Below are 22,657 nucleotides of genomic sequence, written 5' to 3' on the forward strand. Positions count from 1 at the left end.
AATTTAATTTTTTTAAATTAAAATGGCAAAAATCATCTAAAGTTAAGTAGTTTGTATCTCTGGGTTTGCTAATTATCTGTATTTTTTTAATATAAGGACGCATTTTCTGTAAAATAGCTTTGAAACAATATGCATTCATGTGTAAAGCACTATACAAACACTCAACCATACTGAGCATAAACTCCCGCCTTCTTTCATTTAATTGGTCGGAATGCTTCTCAGCTCTGTAATGTGATTTGCTGAAATTTGCATTTGTCTTAAGAAACACTTCTTAAAACCTTCTTGCTCTTAAAAAATTCTTGCTCGGTGGTGTAATTCAATTGGCTGCAGCTTCTGTGAACAGAAACTTTAATTTTGATTTGTCAACATTTTGGCACTGATGTGCGCTGTTAGATCACTGCACTAAGCGACTGTGTGTTTTGAAGGAGGCAGAAATGACAGCAGTGAGTTACAAGTGGGTCCAAATAAAAAACACAGTGTTGTAATGGTTATTAACATTACTCTATAACTTACGTGCATTAAAGCAAACCGGCGCACATTGCCATGCAGCCTATTGTGAAAACTCTCATGGCTCCAGATGACCAGTTCGCTACTGCATCCGCGTAACCTCTATATGTAGAAAATCTCACCGGCCCACATAAAAAATGACCCGGCCCCTCTGGCATTTGCATCTGCCCATGTCCCTTAATGTCTCTTTCTTTCTCTCATTCGGTCGTGTGACGCGCGTGCCCGCTCGCAGTGTGTGTGCGCTATTCTCCGAGATGCACTTGAAGCCCTTTTGTGCAGATTCTTTTTTTTGGACGACCTAGTTAAGGCGGTGAGGGTTCCCCATCTTACGCGGGCCGCCCGAACTGCAAAGTGCTGCAGGAAACCCTAACATACATGGGCAGCTCCTGGATTAAGTTAGGACTATAGGCCTTGGTTATGTTAAAACAAACATACCTTACAAAAAACATTGCAGGTGTGCATCTTCAGACAAAACAACGGCTGAATGTTATAACACACCAGTCAGCTCATAAAATGACGGGACTTTTTACAGTATTTACACCACAGAACTATAAATATACACTTTCACAGTAATAATAGATCATAATGTAATAATGACCAATTTGAACTCATGTTTTCTGTCAGAAGATTTAGCATTTCTATGAATAATCCTCCAACTTCTCCTTTGTTTTTATTGGCGTGGCAATGTACCAATGCTACACGCTGCCAGATAAGTGTCCTGAATGAATCCATTTGAGAAAAATCAGGGCTTTAAAAAAACAATCGGGGTTGGATCTCCAGAAACCACCCAATAATCATGAATCTTAACCTAATCATAATAAAATATTGGTTTGAAATGAATATTTGATCACATTTGCATTCCAATGAGTTTATTCTGTAAAAGTCTTGTCAATAAACAGGAAGAAACACTATACATGTAGCTACAAACTTTAAAAAAGGCTAAATGAAAATCCCAATTTATGAGGGTAATAAAAATGAAAGGGAAATGTACATTGATGACTTTAGCATGTTTGTGTCATCTACTATGCACAAAATAAATAGAATATATTCTTTGTATAAATGTAACAAATCAAGAAAAGATCACGTACTCAATGCTAACAGAAAAACATTACCAACAGGTGAAACGTGAACTATGCAATGAAGATATAAGTCAACATGCCACTAGAAAAAGAGCAAAGCTCACTGACACAGAACAGATATGAGTTGGGATTATAGGACAGAGCTTCTAGATTCTACAGCCAAATCAAATCTACAGAAAGTTACAGAACGTGGCACTTTCAACACATAAAAAAACTGAAAAATAGCCATGATGATTTTGAGACAAACATCAGATCACCTGTCAGATCTATTATGATTCTTAGAATGTAAAAAAGTGCCCAGCGCTGGGAGGAAATCTGAAGCAAATCTAAATTCAAAACGGCATTGAGGAAGTGATTCTAGTTTCTGTAAAAACCCACAAAATGAATGAAACTTTTGTGTTATGCATTATTGTTTTGTACTGTATGTCTGTGGACAAAAAGTAATGTGTGGATGTTTGCAAGCATTCAGTATAAGGAAATGGCAATGACAAAATGTACATCGGCGATTTAACAAATGGACCACGATGAACAGTCCAACGATCATCTAGCGATCCTCCCGAACAGACAGATTTTGCTGAAAAACAGAAAGGCAGTGGACAGTGGTTTCAGAGGTATACGTCTCAAGCAACATGTTCCCTAACCATAGGACCATATTGCACCTACAAGCTCCTCTGGTATTATAAAACTGTTAGGACTCAGTCCCAGGTTATAAAGTCATTTAACAATACAAACTGTTTATGAATTTATTCTATTACACTGTAACTAACCTATCAAGATAAAAGGTTCTTCATCATTATTATTATTATCAGCATCATCATCAGTTACCTACTTTTCTAACCCTAACATAACATTCCCCTTTACACTGCAATGAAACGCGATATGTTCTCACCCCTTGACTGCATGTTTTGTCCGAAGAGTTCTGGATGTTGTTGTCATGGTCAACAGACTCCAAGCCGCTCTTCCCTTCAGGATCTTTTCCGTCCTTCTCCAGATCTCCCGAACATTTCCTGGACAGCTTAGATGACATCTAAGAGAATTTGACACTGGCTTCAGCGCTACTCATTTCAGGTGTGGTATGATGGAAACTGGGTCTCTTTGACTGTTGTACTGTAATCATCTCTCTAAAACCTCATTCACACAGCACTTTGGTCCCAGACAGTATCCATAAAAATTGCCAGACAAGCCTCTGTGTGAACACATACACGTCCCGTAAATTTTCTGGGATCGCTCCTGGAAAGAGGACCTAGTAAGATATACGGAAAACCCTCTGTGTGAACAACATGCCGAAACAATGCCGTAACGGGTGTGTCGTAGTGAGTGAGGACGCGCGTGTCATCACAACAATAAAATTATGGTTCAGCTCTTTAAAATGAGAGATTTACATGCATATCAACATTTACGATGAGAAATGTCAGCAAACTGGACTGACGCAGATATCAGTCACTTACCGCACTGAAGCGGAGTTTATTCATCAGCAGCATAAAAGAATATCGCCTCACATGCTCATTTCAGCTTAAAGGATAATTCTGGTATTTAACACCTTGAGTCTCACCTCTGGTCCGCCCCGGATGAACTACAGTGATGGACACCGAAACCCCGACAATGGGTCGTGTCTTGACTCCCCGACCCGTCTCCCGACTGCCTCAGAACGGAAATCAATGACCATGCACAAACATGTCATCAAAACAACACTCAACGTTCATTTCCAAAACTGTGCTACTCACCGAGTGGTTTGTGGTGTTCATTGATGATTAAAAACAAATATATCAGCGCAATGTATGATTTCAATCCGTTGTATATGCTATATTGGAACTATTTTTTCAGATACCTCACAACCGCGTAAATATTTCCGCTCTATATTTTGAAAATGAACGTTAAGTGCCGTTCCAATGACATGCCCGTGCATGACCACCGACCTCCACCCTGAAGCAGTCAAGAGACGAGTCAAAAAGTCAAGACGACCCACCGTCAAAATTTCAGTGTCCATCACTGCAGCTCACCCAAAACAAACCAGAAATGAGACCCAAAGTGCCAAACACCAGAATTATACCTCAATAAACAAAAATGCCCACGCGTCATCCCAACAAGATATATCGTTCAGCTCCTCAAAATGAGGGTTTGCACATTAACAATCATGATGAGAAATGACTGCAAACTGGATTAAAGCAGAGATCAAGGAGCTCGTGAAATATCCACTCTGAAGCTGAGATCATTCACCAGCACAGAACGGCACGTCACATGCTTCAAAAACGCACGCGAGTGGTTTCTGGCGAGAGAAATAATAAATAATAAGCAAAACTTCAGACAGTGCGGAGAAGAACGAGCAGGACTTTAAACAGGTCACGTGTCTCTCCGGGACCTTATCTGCGTGAAGGCAAACACAGATTCCCGCAAATCATTGGCAGTGTGAATGAACAAAAAAATCCCGGCTGCATTTTCTGGAATGTCTGTGTAAAAAGGGCTTTACTCTGCTGAAGAAATGTGTTATCAGATTACTGTTTTCCTATAACAAGATATACCATGTTGCTGCATATGTCACATTTCACACTAAATATGTTCAGGGAGCAGAGTAACCTTTGCTGCATACGTGAAGATGTGGGACTCAGTTGCTAGGCAACCACTGTTGCTAAGCAAGGACTCCCAAAAGTGATGTAAGCAGTTCAGGTCCCAAGCTTTTTAAGAATATAGTATATAACAAAACATGCATTTGCCATTCCTTCTTCCTTACACAGAGATGGGCACAAATTAAATGAAATTCAACAAGTTTGATCTCAGCATCCTGAAAGTAAATGACACACACAGTTTTTCCTCAGTTGCTTTAGTACATTTCTTAACTCATCCTTAACATTTGCAAATGCATAGAAACAGCACCACATCATGGATTACCTACATCTCTCAAAAGTAGGTATTTTCTCAATTAGTGCCATCAGAACGAAAAGTCCTTGAGTTCATGTTCATGACGAAGACAGTCGAACTGTTTAGTCATGCTGTCAATATAACAAAGTACACAGATACAGGTGTCAAAATTTCCTGATGTTTTGATGACATTAATAAAAAAAAAAAGACAATGCTGCACTTGATTCTGCACAGCATATTTCAATTCCAACAGTAGAAATTTAAAAGAGTGTCTCCAACTCTGCTCCTGGTGAGCTACCGTCCTTCAGACTTCAGCTCCAACACACCTGTCTGTTATTATCAAACAACCCTGAACACCTTGATTAGCTGCTTCAGCTGGGTTTGATTGGAGTTGGAACTAAAATCTGCAGGACGGTAACATTGGAGACACCTGTGATACAGGAACAAAATAAAAAACAGCTCAATTAGACCGGCAAACATGGAAAATAACCCATAGGCAGAACTGCCGGTATATTATTTTGAAAAATGATGATAAGCACACAGTTGATTGCACCGTATTGACTTCCACAGTATTTGTTTTTCCTACTATGGAAGTCAGTGGGTACTGTCAACTGTGTGCTTACTATTCTTCATCAAAATATCTTCTTTTGTGTTCAACAGAATAAAGAAATTCATACCGGTTATGAACAACATGAGGGTAAAGAAATTATGAAATTATGACAGAATTTTCATTTTTGTGTGAACTTTTCCTTTAAGGGTGACTTATATGCAATGAACTAAAGTCCAAATTGTAGTCTTGCGTAAGGTATACACCGTAGCTTCGCCGTAGGTTATCCGTAGCCTCTGCTTAGCTTGACGTGCACCTCAACAAATTTTTAACAGCACAGCAGTTCTATGTGGACCGCAAGCGTTGTGATTGGTCCACCAGAACCCCCACGTCAGGTAAAAAAACGGCGTCATAGGTATTTCCGTTTGCGACGATGAGAACAAAGATGGACCAAGTTGATGAGTGATTTAACTCAAACTGCAACGTTAGTCGCTGTTTATTTACTTCCATCACTGCTGGTCATCTAAAATCATACACAACAAGTTGCTGTTTCTTTTTCATTTGTGAGTTAAACTTGCCAAGCTGCTTCTTTATTGGTGGTCATGCTGTTACTGTGGATACTGCCTAGCAGCGGTCTGCATGTGTGTTTGCACATTGACGCGGAAGACGACGCAAAAGTATAAATGAAAACCGACGCGTAACCTACCCCATTGCGGCTATGCTGTAGGACTTACGCACAACTATAACGAGCCCTTAATGCCTAGTTGATTTTGAGGGGTAGACTACTCAACAGAGAACCAGTTAATATGACAGGAGAAATTGATAGCATAGTTACAAGCTAATCACTTCACACAAATGCCTGAATAAATCAAATCATTAGCAGTTTGTTTTGAAAGAATCTAAATGGCATTTATGACTCACACAAGTGACTAGATGATGTGGAGGCTGAACATTTAGTTTGGATTTGAGAAATGCACTGAAGCACAGAGGAAAAACAAAGAAAAGACAGAAAACATTTGCTAATTCCAAATCTCACAAAATGTATTAAAACGTCAGATACCTTGGAGGCTGCACTTTTTTTTCGCTTGGACCCCGTCTTGTCACTCTTCATCTTTCCTTCATCTTCCTCACCAACAGAATCACCCTCACTGCTTGCATCAGCAGCATTCCCACCTTCCCCTTCTGTCTCAGATGAGCTCTGCTGCTGCTGTATGACCTAAACACAAACATGCACAGATTCAGATCAGATGACCTCAGATCAGATGACCATACAAATACTGTCAAACTCACCTGGTAACCAGTAAATTTGACACCAGGATTATTTTCAATTTCCCACAGGCCTTCATTAAATCCTTTCCTCTTATTTGACTTTCCAAACTTTTCTTTATATTCCTTGTATGGCAGCAGATCTTTGGGGCCCAGGAAGGCACTAAAAGAAGAAAAAGCACACGCATGCCATCTGATTATTAGTTATTTATTATGGGGGGGGCAAGATCACGTGCCTGATGTAAAATACGTCTTGTGAAATGAATTATGTCATGACATGGAGGTGAAATGCGGTCTGCTGATATCAGCATAAAGTTGAGTTTGTGGCAAAACATTTTCCAGAACTCATTGTTTGAGAACACATATAAAGTCTGAGATGCGCATTGTGTTTGTCTGTTGATCAGTTTCAGCAGATTAAACCCTTACTCTGAGATGATGATTTACTGTCTGCATGTTCTTGATCAAGAATCACAGTGGATGTATCATTTCTGTTGTAAAGTATTGGAAAAATATTAAAGATTTAAATCATTTCAAACATTGTTTGGCTAAAAGTATGCATTTTCTCCGTCTAAAGTGAAAGTAAAGATAACATTAGTGAGTCTGCTGGCGCCCTCTGCAGGCATTTGTTATAATACATAATATTACATAGGCTTCATTTACCAGCTCCCCTAGAGTTAAACATTTGATTCTTACAGTTTTGAAATCCATGATCTTCGGGTGTGGCGCCGGCACCCCCAGCACAGCCCAGCACAATCCACCGAATCCGACCAGACCACTAGCATCGTGCCAAAAACAACCAGAGTTTTGACATTTTTCCTATTTTAAACTTGACTCTTCTGTAGCAACATCGTGCACCAAGACCGACAGAAAACCAAAAGCTGTGATCCCCCGAGCAGACACGTCAGGAACTACACTCCCATTCCGGCACAACATCAAGGACTCTGCCGATGCAACATAGCTGCGGCAGGCGCAGCGATCCCACGCACTGCCCAAAAATAGTACCCATGGTTACTTTCAATAGCAGGGGACTAATTTCAGCACTGTGCAACATCACCGCGCCTCCCGCAGCCACGCCACACCAGCAAAGTCCTTGATTATTACACCAGAATGAGAGTATAGTTCCTGACATATCTGCTCAGAAAATCACAGCTTTTAATTTTCTGTCGGTCTTAGTACACGATGTAACGACAGAAGAGTCAAGTTTTAAATAGGAAAAGTATTGAAACTCTTTGGTTATTTTTGAGCGCGACTCCAATGGACCAATCAGATTCAATGGACTGCGCCAAGCCACGCCAAAAGCGCCAGCGCCAGACCCGGAGATCGTCTGAATGGATTCCAAATGGCAAAAATGAAATGTTCAACTCTAGGGGAGTTGGAAACTTAGCATTTTTCCCAAAAAAGTGGAGTGTCCCTTTAATGTAATGTGTTTAGTTGGTTTTGATGCTTTTGAATCAATTATTATTGCATTATTATTATTATTGAGGTGTATTTTGTATTACAAAAAATATCGAATTACTTCATAATCAATTAGCAAAAAAGTTTTGGGACAGTCCGAGATTAGATTTAAAAATTATGTTATTTCTGTTTCACATTCATATATTTTATCAGAGGATTTCTTAAAAAGTGTAAAAATCTCTCTTGTTCTCGTGAACCCAATCTTATGTCTCGTCTCGTGGAGTAAGTGTCTCGTCACACCCCTATTATTTATACATGTCCAACACCCGCACACAAAACTTACTGATCCAAAATGATAGAATCATTTCTTGATGAAAAGGTTCTCGTTTACAATAATTAGGTTTTCCACGAAACAATCTCATCACCATGCACTTTGCACACACTTTGACTTACGTTTCATGGGTACCAAAGAAGAAGATGGGGTATTTATTAGCAGGTGGCTTCACTGCACCCTCGGGCAACTCATCAATCTACAATCAGAAGATTAGATATGTGTTCAAGACAGTTCATCTAAAACTGAACCCTCACGTTGCTGTCTGCAAAACAGATCCATTTATAGCGATGCTCTGCAAGACTGTGACAGTCACTGTCCACTTGAATTGAAGACACAATTAGAAAAGGAGCAACACGAGGGTGAGTATTTTCATCATATGAGTCCATGTCAGAAACGAACCCTGTTTGCAGTAAATATCATTCTGAATGTTTGTCATTTAATCATGATGAAATAATAATTCTCTGCATAGAGATCAACTCTTGACACATCTGTAGAACATTCCTGCTTTTGGGTTTCACTCTTTGTGGTGAAATTGCACCCTATGGACCTAACCGATTTGTTTTGCCCCATTTCAATTGACATATACAGTAGGCTAGGCATTTTCTTCAAAACTTTTACTTGAAATTACTGAATTATTCTGAGATTCATCTATGTTGATTTTATGGTGTAAAAACTCGAGGTCGTAGTCAAACACTGTCCTGGGCCCGCATCAATTTAAACAAAGACGTCGCTATAAATGGATCTTTGAGTTCATTGCAACATTCAGATCGGATCCGTTTCAGAACTGCGCGGCCGAGCGGATGCTGCACGCGGCCCAAACAACAACCTTTCACCCGCGCACATCCACATAAATCCACTATACGCGTGATGTAAACAACACTCTGAACGGAGAATTTCCGCCATTTAAACACCTTTAAAAATAACCTCGATCCTTAAACGACGAGAACAGGGTGACGCGTTCGTATCACACCGAAAAGCACACGCGTTTCCCCGCCGCTCGTTGCCGTCTTTGTACGCAGATGAAGCCGTTCGCGCTCCGCCGGAGGTGTGCGTATGTGCAGCGGCCGCGCTCTGCTCCTCTATCCGGCCTCCCCGCCACTGCGCTCGGCTGCTGCTGTTGCTCAAACTCACCCTCGCCGGCCAGTGCGGGTATCCCTTCATCTTGGCGAAAACTAAATCTCCAGCTTTATATTCCCGTGGCCGTGGGCGAGCCATCGTTACACACACGCGATAGATGTAAAATAACGCACGTTATTCCGCGGGTCTCGAGCACAGCCGCCCGCGATCCACCATCAATGTTTTGATCACGGTTAATAAGGAAATAAATAATGAAAGACGATTAAAGGCCTGAAGAAACTCCTCTTTATTACTCAAGCACTACAGCCCGAATCTCCCATGGCAGGATCAGGACATCATATAGTTTTATTTCAAGATTATTATTATTTTTTAAGTTGATTTTCTTGCTTGAATTAGCAATTGGTTTATATTAAGTCGATAATAGACACGCGTTCATGCTGTTGAGAAATAAAGGATTTTGAAACTGCACATTTCTTGAGTTTTAGGACATTTTTATTTATTTAAAGTATTTCACGCTTTTTTTGTTAAAGAATGAACACTAGCTATGCAATAAAATAGAAAGTCATTGCCAATGCATTTTCAGAAAGTCTAAAGTTACCATGTCACCAGTATGTTATTATGTACATCAATAGCAGACTCAATGTTCAGGGTCATCTGCTCACAAATGCAAACAGACAATAGAGAAAACAAAAGTATTATTTTCAGGAACGTAAAGTTAAAATCAGGTAAAAATTATAAAGACTTCAGAAGAATATACATTTGCTTTTTTAATAATTGCAAACTCTTTATTATTGTGACACATCTCTGATCAAGTCAGTGAACTTGAGCAATGAGCCACTAGAGTTTTTTTAGCAGTGTTGAAAGTAAAATATGGAGATATGCAGGAAGTTAACTCTCAGAGCTCCACATCCCTGGCATCTCATAGAAATCTGATATATTGCAATATACAAACTTGTGTGTTTTAAATATATGTAAGTACATTAGATTTCTGTGCAGGTTACTCAAGAAAATGCCCAAACTATAATTTGTTAGGAGTCTATTGCTTGTATTACTCGCAGTGCTCCACTAGGTGGTGTTGGAGACTTTATTACTTTATGCGCGCAACTGAGGACAGTTTCAGAAAACTGAATCGAGATGAACCCACAATAATGTATGTAACTGCATTTATGCATATAGCAGATGCTATAAGAATCCGTATGTGTGTTCCCTGGATACTGATCTCACAATCAATGTGTTATCAAACTTTCTTTTCCAGTTGAAACATAGTATTTACTTAATAGCTCTATTCATGTAACAGCGAGTTGTCAGGATTTTAACCAGCTTCCTCAGAAGAGTTCAAGTCTTTTTCATGAAGAAGCTATTTTTGATTTTTTTCATTGAAACCCATTTAAAAAATAATAATAAAAAAAACCTAACCCTTTTGCATATACTCATGTAAATGTAATTATGTTAGGGGCAATTAAGTGTTATTTTTGCGAATATTTAAATAGGCTAAATGTGATTTTTTTTACCCCTGTTTATGTGAAACACGAGTCATATTTCTGGTAACATTGCTCCCCCCAGTGGTAGAATTATTGAGTTTGAGCTCCAAGAGCCAAATAGTTGAGATGGTCCTTACTGCAGAACACGGCATCCAGGGGCGAGGTTGAATCTTGATCCAACTACTCTTACTTTATATACTTTGCTCCGCCAGATGAACCAGCATATTTGCTTGTTGCAGCCCGCAATTAGTTGCAACCTGTGGTCGCCAACGTTTGCTCTTATCAATTTAAGTCCATGTTTGATTAATAATATAGTCGAGAAAGATTCATAATTTAGTAAGTAATGATCACAGTTAGGTGTATGGGTATGTTAAGACATGTTAGGCAGAATCCCAACAGGGTGATATCACTGAAGGGATTTATTTGTGATAACAACCTGGTTGGCTGTACATTTTCCCACTTCTAAGTTGCTAAACGAGTAAATATGTAGACACAACATTTTTTATTTGATATGTTTTATTAGTACATTTGTTAGAAAAGTAAACCTTATATAAGGGAAACCTGGGTCCTAATCCCGGTAAGCAAATATGCGCTAAAACTAGTTCAAAGTCCAGACAATTTGAACATACAGTTTATTCATTTCTAAAAAACCATCTCACATATATTACTCCTTATGCATATTTTTTAGGGTTGGGTATTGGCAAGGGCCTCATGATACAATACATATCACGATACATAAGTCATCGATACAATACGTTGCATGTTGCAATACATTGCAATACTTTTTCTTTTTTTTAATCAAAAATGTAAAAAGATAGAGCTGACCCCCCCCCCCCCCTTTTAAGCCAAAATGCTTCATTTTCTTCCATTTTCTCACTCCCGCTAACTGGCCGTATATGACAGACCACTGGACAGTGACAACTACAGCAGTAGCGGATGAGGTCGTTTGACACACACAGAGGGGGGGTTTTAAAAATATCGCTAGTTGAGATTGAAATATCGTCACACTATAGTGGAAAAATGTATCACGATAGTTAGCTGTATCGATTTTTTTTTGCACAGCCCTAATATTTATATTGTATTCATCCATAGGTATTGAACTGCAGCTAGTAAGAAGACTTGTAGTACCCAGATGAGTGTTATTGTTTGCTTTAGACCGGGAGCGATGTGGTTTTATTTTGCCAATGCTGATACAGATATTAGGGAGTAAAAAAAGCCAGGCAACGATATATCGGCCGATTTTCTTTATGTGTATAGTATTTATTGAAGCACCGCTTCTGTTTAATTTGTATTTGCTCCCAATTGGTCAAATAATGAGGAAGAACCAAATTGCTTACCACAGCTATACAGATGACACCCAGAAATACTATAGCCCTGTCACCCAGTGACTACAGCCCCATTGACTCTCCATTCAATTCAATTCAATTCATTTTTATTTATATATTGCTTTTCACAATTGTTAATTGTTTCAAAGCAGCTTTACATGAATAGATGTAAAGGAAAACACAGAAAAATCGATAGATAATATAAGAAGCAGAATACAGCGGCTAAGAATAAACCATACAAGCGAGCGTAGTAATAATGTAACATATACAGGAAAATGCTAAGTTAAGACAATGTTGTCTGACTCTCCATGGGATGAAAAAACCCCATAGGAGAAAAACCCGGTGAGAAAACTCCTAGGAGGAGAAAAACCCTTGAGAGAGATACATATATATTTAGTTATATAAATAAGATAGGGAAATGAAACGGGTTCAGCCGGTGGTCGCTGTTCAGGCATCGGCTGGGCATCACGGTGTAGGGCAGCCAGTAGATTAGTGGTGTGATGACCTTCACAGCATCAGGAACTGGGTCTGTTTGTCTCATTGTCCTCGGGGTCGAGGACGAGACAGGGAGAGAAAAACAGAATCCTATTAGCGTAGGGTCTGTTCACATGTAATGCAAGTGTCATACAGTATTTTGGTTTAAAATCCGCTCGGTTCCAGACAAGCTACCTATTGCGGCACAAGTATATTACCCAAATGAGTTATGTGAATGCTTTGTTTTGGACAAACTAACTATTGCAGTATAGGTACATTTACTTGACATTTTATGTGAATGCTTTGTTAAAGAAGAATGTCTTAAGTTTGGTTTAAATTGATCGACTGTGTCTGATTCTCAAACATTATTTGGTAAATCATTCCAGAGCTTAGGGGTTAGATATGAAAATGATTTACCACCTTTAGATACTTTTGATATTCTAGGGATAATTAATTAGCCAGAATTTTGTGATCGCAGTGTACCTAATGGATTGTATTTTGATAGTAATTCTTTAAGATATGAGGGTGCTAGGCCGTTTAAGGCTTTGTAGGTGATTATTAATAGGCTATTTTACATTGTATGCGATATTTAACTGCTAACCAGTGTAAAGATGCCAAAATCGTACTTATGTGGTCATACCTTTTAGATTGAGTAAGTACTCTTGCAGTAGAGTTTTGAACCAGCTGTAACTTGTTTACCTGATTTGTGTGACTTCCCCTGAGTAATGAGTAACAATAGTTTAGTTTTAGGAAGTGAGTCTCATTTCAGAAGCACATTACTAGATGATTATCTCTGATAAAACCATATGTTGACTGAAACTAATCAATAAAACTGAATTTGAATCCTTTCCAGCACATCTGTTGAACAAGGATTTACCTTCAGTATGCCCCAGACCTGATAACTGTGACTGAGCGATTAAATGTTACACTGAATAAAAACCATATTTTTACACTTAACAAACCATTCTGCATCTGCTTTCTTGTGGGGTTAGTTTCATGCATGTGTCAGGGTTGAACCGCAGGCAGCACCATCGCATTAGCGTGTGGCCAGAGGAGGACCACACACGTACACGCACGCACGCATGCACGCACGCACGCACGCACACACACACACACACACACACACAGCCTGAATAAATGATCTTAATGTTTCTCTTTTTGATTTTTCATTGTTTTGCCACAGCGGCCCTGCAGGCATGACAGAGGAATTTCAGTCCCCTTAACGTGTGTAACAGAGCCAGACTGCATTGTGGGAAATGAGGCTGACATCCAGTAAATAACGCTTGCATGATCCCCTCAGCTACTGCCACCCAAAACCCAAAATCATACCTAGCCCTGCGGAAAAAGCCGACTTGTCTCCACAATTTGTGCACTTAACACTTCGTTCGGCACATGACAGGTGCTTACTTTCCTGCACTGGAGGGCCGTGCTGTACTAGAATTCATTAAAATAGAGCCACTGCACTGACTGTCGTCATCACAGAGTATCAAGGTTTACCTTGCCCAGCTAATCCTTTTGTCCTTATGAGAGAAAGCTTAAGTTTTCTGTGATGTGTAATGTGAAAACGGTCATCTGAAGCAGCCAAGTGAACCATTAAGCCCAAAACAAGACGTTGGATGACATTGTACCGCAGCTGTTTTGGCTGCTGTCCAGTTTGATAGTGTTGGCAAAGATAAATGTTTTGTAAAGTTTGTACATTCTCCAGATTACATATCAAAAAAGTGAAAAGTATTAACGCATGACGTAAATGACGCATGGTGAAGCATCTTACTTTTAATCATTCGCAGTACAGGGAATTGGATGTTTTTAGGGCTTTTTTTTCGATGTTACAGAGCGGATGAGCAATCAATGCTTGAAAAGGTACACTTTAGGAATTGTGTTTTTAAGTGAAAAAACAGGTGTGTCTAGACTGTTGGGCCTTTACATGATTCAACTACCATGAGAAATGATCCTGCAATGTCATTGGTTTCTTTTTACGAAAGCAGATTCACCTCTAAACCGAACAAAACCAGGACAATTATTGGTGCATAGAAGTGATTTAAAAAAAAAAGTTTGCTTCCTGAAGCCAGAGTGCTGATAAATAATTCAGACTTTTAGCGCAAGATTGTCTTGCGTTCCTGGATTGCGATCACGATCGTCTCGTTCAAAGTTACAGTCCCAGCTGTCATTTCTGTCTCCCAATTCAAAAACCGGAGCGGGATCACGCGTCTCTATGTCCTTGTCAATCACACGAGCGGCGCTCCTGTCTCCGGGCCACAGGCAGGACTTCAGGGAGTGAATGTCACACGCCATTACAGTCCTGCAAATAGAGCAAAAAGCAGCTTTTTAACATAACAAAAAAGCACGCAATGCATTATTAAACGGGGAGATCAGGCACAATTTGTGTAAAGATGTTGAACGCTGAGCTGCGCACATCATGAATAAATGATGACGGCAAGATCAGCGGTGTTGGGCACTCGAGTCCAGCTGTAGGGACAAGCGTGCTTTTACACGCGTTACTCATGTCCCCACATCATGTTGGCATTCATTGCAATTCATGCAGTTTGGGTAAAAAGAAAAGCAAGAGCTTTGTATGTAGCCTAAAGCACTGTTTTCTCAATGTGAAAAACGCACGCATGCACACACCTTGTTACTAACTGTCCTTGAATCATACGCTGTAACAGAAGGAGACAACAGATAATATTCTCTAATGCATTTTCTTTATTGTGTGTGTGTGTGTGTGTGTGAGCGAGAGAGGATTGTAATCTATTATAATTTATTTGAAATGCTTAAGCTTTAAAAATAAAGTCATGATATGATAAATGATTTTTCATTTGAATTTTGTGGCGTTCATATCTGTTTATATTCACTATAGCTAACACCTGTATGCTGCATATACACTTGGCAGACTCTTTCATTCAAAGCCACTTACAGTGCATTCAATGTATACATCAGTATGTGTGTTCACTGGCATTCAAAACCTTTGCGCTGCTAACACAGTGCACGACCAATCAAGCTGCTCTGAAACATGTTAACAGATTTAAGAGCTTTGAAGCTAAAGTGCTATTGTCTATTTAAAGGAAGCTTGTCATTGGTAAGAATTTTGAATTTATGTGACCTGATAGATTGCACACATTAATTTCAGCAACATTCAGAAAGATAGTTAATATTATCATATTGTATATTTGGCACGCCGATGCTATAATATTCCTGCTTTGATTGATTACAACAGACAGAGAGAGAGAGAGCAGATCAGAATCATATCACACTTTAAATATGCGGTCAAAATCATCGTTCATAGTCGACAGAATGATTTAAAGCTTTGATCGTTCTGGAGAGATTTCGGCGTGCCGAGCACTTTCGTAGCTTCTATACGAGATGTTTTAAAGCTCATTGTGTTGTGTAAATATCTCTCCTCAAACCTTTTGTTCCCATTGGGAACCACTTAAAAAATAAGTCTAGGGTTTTAGCTCTAAAAGCTCATGGCAATAACTGCGTTTCCATAGCAACCCGATAACACACTGCCTGAAACATGGCACGAAGACATTGCGGTCTATACGACTTTTGAACTTTGACCTTCAGCTAGATGATACAGATCAATAGGACCTGTTAAAGTTCTTTGCGCTGAATGGAAGTTTGTGAAAAGAATAACTGTGATCTTCATCCAGTAAACAGAGCCGTGATTTGAGTGTCAAACCGCTGAATAGAAGCTCCATTTCAGAAAGACTGCGGTGTGACTTTAAAAACGTTTTTCCTCCAATCCTGCCATCCTGATCTTTTCTTTTCATCCTGAACTTGTCTGACTTTGTATTTGTGTGTCTTTTGAGCTGAATTGATGCGAGTGCTGGAAACTCACTGTGTGTGGAGCTTCCTGATAGTGAGTTTACAAGAACACAAAAGTCAGAGGTCACAGACTCATGTTTTTAGTAGAGCTGTGATGGAGGCGAGGCCATGGGGAAGACACACGGGCACACACACATACATACAATGATCAGTCACAGCCATCAGTTTTGACCAAACACAGAAAATATCCACTAGACTGTAACTGCGATCGTAAGTTCAACAGTCCTGTGTTTTTACAGACGTCCTTTTGAAGATCCTCATTAAAATCATAATTCTATCTTATAAAACATTTTCTTGTTAAAAATGCTATCTGCTGTAATGTGCATTTACAATGGATTCAGTTTAGTAAAGATTGATGCGAGTCTACGGATGCAATGCAGCGTGTGAGTGTGCGTATTATCCCCGATCCTCATGGTGCGTCTACTCGAGTGTGTGTGATGGGTTCTGACAAGTCCTGATGGTTTTCACTGGGCCCAGCAGAGGGTCTGATCGATGCGGATAAAAATATATATACCTATACTGTATATCAATCGGTTACAGGATTTGAAGTAATTCATTTAGTCCCGTCCTTCATTTTACAGTTTTTATATGACACACCAGTGTTTTTGTTAGGTGAGAAACGGGGTGGCAGGAATCTTGCTATTGTTTCTTCTCCTCAGTTTAACAGCACAATCTACGATGCGTTCTTGTTCAGAATATCGGCGAGGATCAAATGCGTTTTGCTGATTTCACGTGACATATAGTGTTGGTGTCTAATGGCACATTTCATTCAATCACACGCGTTAATGCGAGTCTGCAGTGTGCTAATATAATCTCATCTGCTGCCGTATGTGTCACATTTCAACATGTCTGATACTAATGTAATATTCTCTCAGTATGTCATCCATCTACTCACCCTAACACTTCCATCCTGTCAGTGGCTCCTCACCAATAAAACTCAAGTCAAATGATTTAAGAAACACAGATGATTGTTTTTTTTTTAACAAAAAACAAATACGGAACGTTCGTCTAAGATAAAAAAGCCCAACATGTTTTACTTGATGCGATGCTTAATGGAACAGCACGGTGAAACTTCTCGTGTTCACCCACCACCGGCAGCAGCTCTTACTGTGTCCACCCCAACCCCCCGCCTGCGCTGCTGGGCTGTAATGGATTTTTATCCGCCTAAAGTATCAGCGATGATTCGAGGAGTCCCTCTGCTGCTCTACGATTCCTTTTGAAATGCCTTTCTCTGGTAGACTCATTGCTCTAGCCCGGGGCAACGGCCTTCAGAGATCACAATGTTATTAATATAAACATGTCAAAACGCATGCTGAAATTCAAAACAGGAGTGCCAAAATGTCAAGGTGTCAAACTGCTGAAATATAAATCACGCTGTAATATTCTAAACCACGGCAAAAGTGGGCTTACTACAAATAGCTGTTTCAATGCAGATCATTTGAGATAAATTCATTTAGTGACACACGGTGGGTCAAATAATCACAGTAACTTTTAAGGTCAATAGCAACCGAGTACAATACTGTATGCTTTAATCGTTTCACGTAAGAAAGAAGCATCTTGCATAACAAAAGATTTTATTTTTTTGACAAATTCAGTTTCATTTAAATGACGTAGCAAGAGAGCGACTAAAACGGGACTTGATGTTGACTGATGCTGAATTTGTCGGATAGGTACGAGTTTGGTCTGGGTGTCATTGTTAAGTGGACTTGTGATTGTGTTGGGATATAGAGTCAGGTTGAGGTTAAGAAATAATGCAGTTAACAGATCAAACGGAAGATTCACCGTGGATGAATGCAGTGAGAAGGGTCATTGTTACACGGCATGAAAACCATTTTATGTGCTTGTCATGCTAAATCAAGGTTAACATGTGGACTTGGAATGCAATGCATCTGTGACACAGACGGCAGGCATACAGACTTACCTGATGTGATGTGTCACCTCTTCTGCCCTGCTGATCGCACGCGGCTGTTCGGATCTGCTGCAGGCATCCACACGCCATTGTACATCTGTTCCAACACACACACACACACGCACGCACGCACGCACGCACGCACGCACGCACACACACACACACACACACACACACACACACACACACACACACACACACACACACACACACACACACGTTGGCATATGTGGATAACGGGGACAATTCCATAAACGCAATGCATTTTATACTGCACAAAGTGTATATTGTATTTCCCTAATCTACCCCAGTCCTTAACCCCAACCATCACAAAAACCTGTTGGCAGTCTTCAATCGATGAAAAACTACCATTTAGTTTGACTGTTAAGACCTTCAGTTTATGGGGACACTTCCTGTGATTATAGCATAATAAACATGTCATTATAAACTATCCCCGTAAACCACATATACCAACACACAATCACACGCATGCACACAAAAACACAATCATGAGTTGTGCAACAATTTCCATTTAATATTTCATTTGGTTTTAATAATTTTCTAGTGTGAAGATTTATGGAACTATACCTTTAATTGTCATCTGATAATTCAATCAGAAATGTTCTAAAATGATAAAATAGTAAACAAAACTTCAGAAAGAGAAAGAAAGAACTACAATTGTTATGATAATAATTTCATCACAAGACGTCAGCTGATTAAAAAAAATAAGTATGCACAATTTCAAATTTTAGGGCTTGTCTAAGTTTAAATGATAAGTTTCTAGATTTTTGGGACATAATCTCCAGTTCGGATCAAAACCATTTAACCAAATCCATGCATGAGGGTTGCTGTGTTTTCAAATAGACTTCTAAATGGTTATTGTGTAAATCTTTATATATTTAGACTTACAACATTTAGGGGCGTTTTCCTGGACAGCGCTTATACTAGTCTCAAACTAAAATGCATTTTCAGCAACTTTAATTTCAAAACAGCTTGTACTGACATATTTTAACATATATCGGTGGCATTGTTTTGTCTGAAGATGCACACCAGTACAGTTTGTTGTAAGTTTTGTTTGTAAAAACTTCTTAAATGTCCTAAAATAACTAAGGCCTAGTCCTGTATTCATCTAAACCCTGTCCAGCAAATCGCCCCTAAATGTTACGGTTTAGCGCTGTATCATGCAGTTCATAGACACTGTATACACACACTGACATTGTGTTGTGTGCCTCATGAGATGTTCTAGTGTTGAATGTCTGTGCTTACAGATATTTGGAATGTTGTGATTCATTTTGCATATAAATGTAAGAAGTAGTCTGGTAAGCATTTTAAGATGATAAAACTGATTGGAGCGTTTCTCTAGTTTCCTTGGTCAGAGGCAAAGACTCCGAGTTATTTCTCCAATCACATTAAAGCTTGACACCATCATCTGAAATTTCAAAATTATACCCTGGCTTCAAAAGTGGCACCAAAACACTTTGACACAAAACATATATATTTCAAATAAATCTATTTGATTTCAGTGCCTTTAGCATTCATGTAAACAACACTGATATGACTTGAGATGCATGTCTGTGGTCTTTGATCTGTGTGTACACCCTTTGATCTGACTATGAGAGTGAAAAATATATTTTCCAGAGGGGCTGTAGCCCGGCACAGCAGTGACCCCACAGAGGCGGGAAACGCCATCTTAAAATGCGCCCGCAAACCTGGAAACGAAAGCTATTAAATGAAGGAAACATATGCAGAACTGTCTATTACACCATGAACCGGAGGTTTACAGGCTATAACAACTAGTAAACACGGTCTCTGCACTATGTCTGACAGGATTTTTGCTCCCAGTTGGGCTAATGGGTGCAATCATTGACCTTGATGTGAGAACAGTCTAGATGGTTTGAAACTCAAAGTTTCGTGGCGTGAAGATCATTAGAATGCAAACGCCGGAGAGCAGCTCACAGCTGCCATAGAGAATTTCCTATCGCTTGTTGCCGTTGTCTAATCGTGAGCTCAGAGCTCTCAGCTTCTCTCAGAGCATCTCTTCTGATGCAAAGCCTTGTGGGTAGGGAGATGTTATTAGTGGCCACTGGTTTGCCTTCACATTGAGATCTGCCACTCCAGATCCTGCGTAAGAGCTCAGGAGGCAGTAGCTGTTCTTCTAATATAAAGCCCTATGGGCCATGCGACACACACACACACACACACACACTAATGCAAACGCACGTTAACCCCCTCCAACCATTCCGAAACCCGCATCTTTTCTCTGAGCCTGTCTCCGACAGAAAATTGTAAGGGATCGTAATTTTTTCAGTGAAAACGCTCAGGATCTTTTCTCCACATTCATCAGGCAGGTTAACAAACCACAACCAGGAAGCCTTTTGCGCATGCAGATTAATCACGTCAGATAATCACCACAGATGAAATTATATGCGAGGTTATACGTCACAAAGCGTCACTTTTCTCTTGCAGAAGGTCCAGTAAAGGAATGTTTGAGGTTGCGCAAGTAGCGCAGGGTCAGATTTCATATGAGGTGCAGTCCAGCACTGCAAAATTGGCCCTTCAAACATATTCACTTCAAGACATGATCAACATTGTTTAGCTCTTCCCAGAAATAACACCAGGAACTCATTGCTAGGATGTTGTATATAGTATTACTGTAAAAACACGGGTGACCATAAATTGGGATATTTGTGACCTTTGGGTGACAAGACTGATGTTGGCAGGAACTGGGACTTCCTGCTGAAGCTTAACACAGATGCACAGAGCGTGTTTGCACAGTTTGTGAGAATGGGGGCAAATCTTACCCCAATCTTACCACCGGGGCTGACTTTGTGTCTTGGACAGACATGCCACTCACTCAGTAGCGCCTTATGTTTTCCCCCAAAAGGGAGCTGAACGCACTACTGCAGAATCGCTCTTATGTGTTATGTTATTATACCATGATGGGTTTAATTACTTCCCATTATATTATTTGTTACGTGTTCATCACAAGATCATTACGCATTATAAGGGAATGTGTATTTTGGGAAATTCTTTGCCTTTTCCTGAAAACACAAAATAACTATTTTGAATTTTAATAATGTCCTGTATATTCTGTTCTGTACTTTTATAAAACATCTTTTCATGATCAGTATAATATATACAAATAGATAAATAAACCATCTTTATCGTCAACATATGTATACATCCAAAGTTCAGCTTTAGTTGTTCTTAAAGATTTATTTTATTTATTGTTTACTTGGAGTCAAGTTGAAAGGTTTTACTCACTCTGTTTTTACTATGGTAAAACTGCATTGGATGGCCGAATCATTGATCTTCATTGATATCATTGATCACTTCATTGATATGTTGAAATTACTTGGTGTTTTTAAATTGTACCATTTAATTGTGGTAATTATGTCACAATTCAGGGGTGGTGACAGAAAATAATCAATAATCCATGTAAAAACACAAAAAAGTGAGTAGCTACTGTAGTTGTACGATCCCCGAGCAAGGGCTTTTTGTGTTAAAAAGCACAGGGCGGTTCCAGATTAATATAGAGCTTCAGTGCCAGCCCGAGAGAGAGGGGAGGGGGAGAGCAAGAGACAGAGAGAGGGGGAAAGAGAAAGGTAAGAAACCTTGTACAATGTGGATGATCTTAAACTTTCTCTCTCTATTTCTGAACACTTTTCAATAGGACATAGTGTAACCTTTTCCTCTTGTATATCATTTTATACAGGGACAGAAAAACCTGTACCTTGAGACTTTAGTATGTTGGGACACTCAGAAGATAACTTAAATGATCAGAAGATCTCCACAACAATCTTCAACATCAGTGTCACTGTTACTGCACCACAAGGTTTGCATTGACATTCAATTCAACAGACTGTGTGAAACAATCCAATAATAGTCCAACTCGACATTTCTCACTGGCACTAGTAAATATTTCACTGTTCACAAGATTTCAAACAAAATATCAAATATTCTTTTCAAGGATTCGGTATAGAGTTCAGCACAGTCAATAACATTCATCAGTTTATTATTTATAATTTCAGCAAGAGGGAAATGTTGCCCATTTTAGGCTAAACCCAATGTTTGGTGTCTAAATAGAGTAACAATTAGTACAATAAATTAATACGAGAAAATAACTTTTTGTAGTTCATGAAAATGCTATCAAACAAATTGATGCCTAAACATGTCCACAAAAAAGTGAAAACAGGCCATAGTGAGATGAGATGGTGGACATGGCTGCAGTCATGTGATTGAGCGGCCGGCTGGCTGATCTGCTGTGATGTAGTACATATGACAAGCTGGTCAGTGCACATCCCTCATAAGAGCAATGAAGTAGCATTGAGGCAACAAACGCTCACCAGTCAGGTGGAATGACACGATTGAACCAGTGAGTCTGAAATGAATCATCTGAGCAGCAGCTTGAAATATCTACATGCCTCCAATTACTGCCCAAACACACACACACACACACACACACACACACACACACATGCACATACATGGACACACATGTACATACACACATATGTGGACATAAACGGACACACACACACACACACACACACACACACACACGTGCACATACATGGACACACAC

At 39.6% G+C, this 22,657-nt stretch overlaps 2 protein-coding genes across 2 annotated transcripts in view; one reads left to right on the top strand and one right to left on the bottom strand.

The window, feature by feature from the left end:
* Window positions 1-1,359: 1,359 nt before the first annotated feature.
* hdgfl3 (HDGF like 3) lies at window positions 1,360-9,345 on the bottom strand. Its single transcript, XM_055174329.2, has 6 exons — window positions 9,116-9,345; window positions 8,104-8,180; window positions 6,280-6,418; window positions 6,050-6,205; window positions 2,476-2,613; window positions 1,360-2,160 (listed from the first exon to the last, which is right to left on the bottom strand). The coding sequence occupies exons 1-6, from the start codon at window positions 9,197-9,199 to the stop codon at window positions 2,131-2,133; spliced, it is 624 nt and encodes a 207-aa protein (XP_055030304.2). The 5' UTR covers window positions 9,200-9,345; the 3' UTR covers window positions 1,360-2,130.
* bnc1 (basonuclin zinc finger protein 1) overlaps window positions 8,170-22,657 on the top strand; it is a 31,990-nt gene continuing 17,502 nt past the window's right edge. Inside the window, exon 1 of the mRNA XM_055174303.2 lies at window positions 8,170-8,343. The gene's annotated coding sequence lies outside the window, so the exon portion shown is untranslated. The remainder of the gene's footprint in view (window positions 8,344-22,657) is intronic.

The sequence above is a fragment of the Misgurnus anguillicaudatus genome, chromosome 15 (genome assembly GCF_027580225.2).
Source record: "Misgurnus anguillicaudatus chromosome 15, ASM2758022v2, whole genome shotgun sequence".
Classification (NCBI taxonomy): Eukaryota; Metazoa; Chordata; class Actinopteri; order Cypriniformes; family Cobitidae; genus Misgurnus; species Misgurnus anguillicaudatus.

What these genes read in the sequence shown, in the direction of transcription:
- hdgfl3 (XM_055174329.2), bottom strand. Translation starts at nt 9,199, where the DNA reads ATGGCTCGCCCACGGCCACGGGAATATAAAGCTGGAGATTTAGTTTTC. An exon ending in ACCCGCACTGGCCGGCGAGG is followed by an intron (nt 8,181 to 9,115) that starts GTGAGTTTGAGC and finishes TTCTGATTGTAG; the next exon opens with ATTGATGAGTTGCCCGAGGG. An exon ending in ACAAAACATGCAGTCAAGGG is followed by an intron (nt 2,161 to 2,475) that starts GTGAGAACATAT and finishes TCTGTTTTTCAG; the next exon opens with CAAAATCTGTCTGTTCGGGA.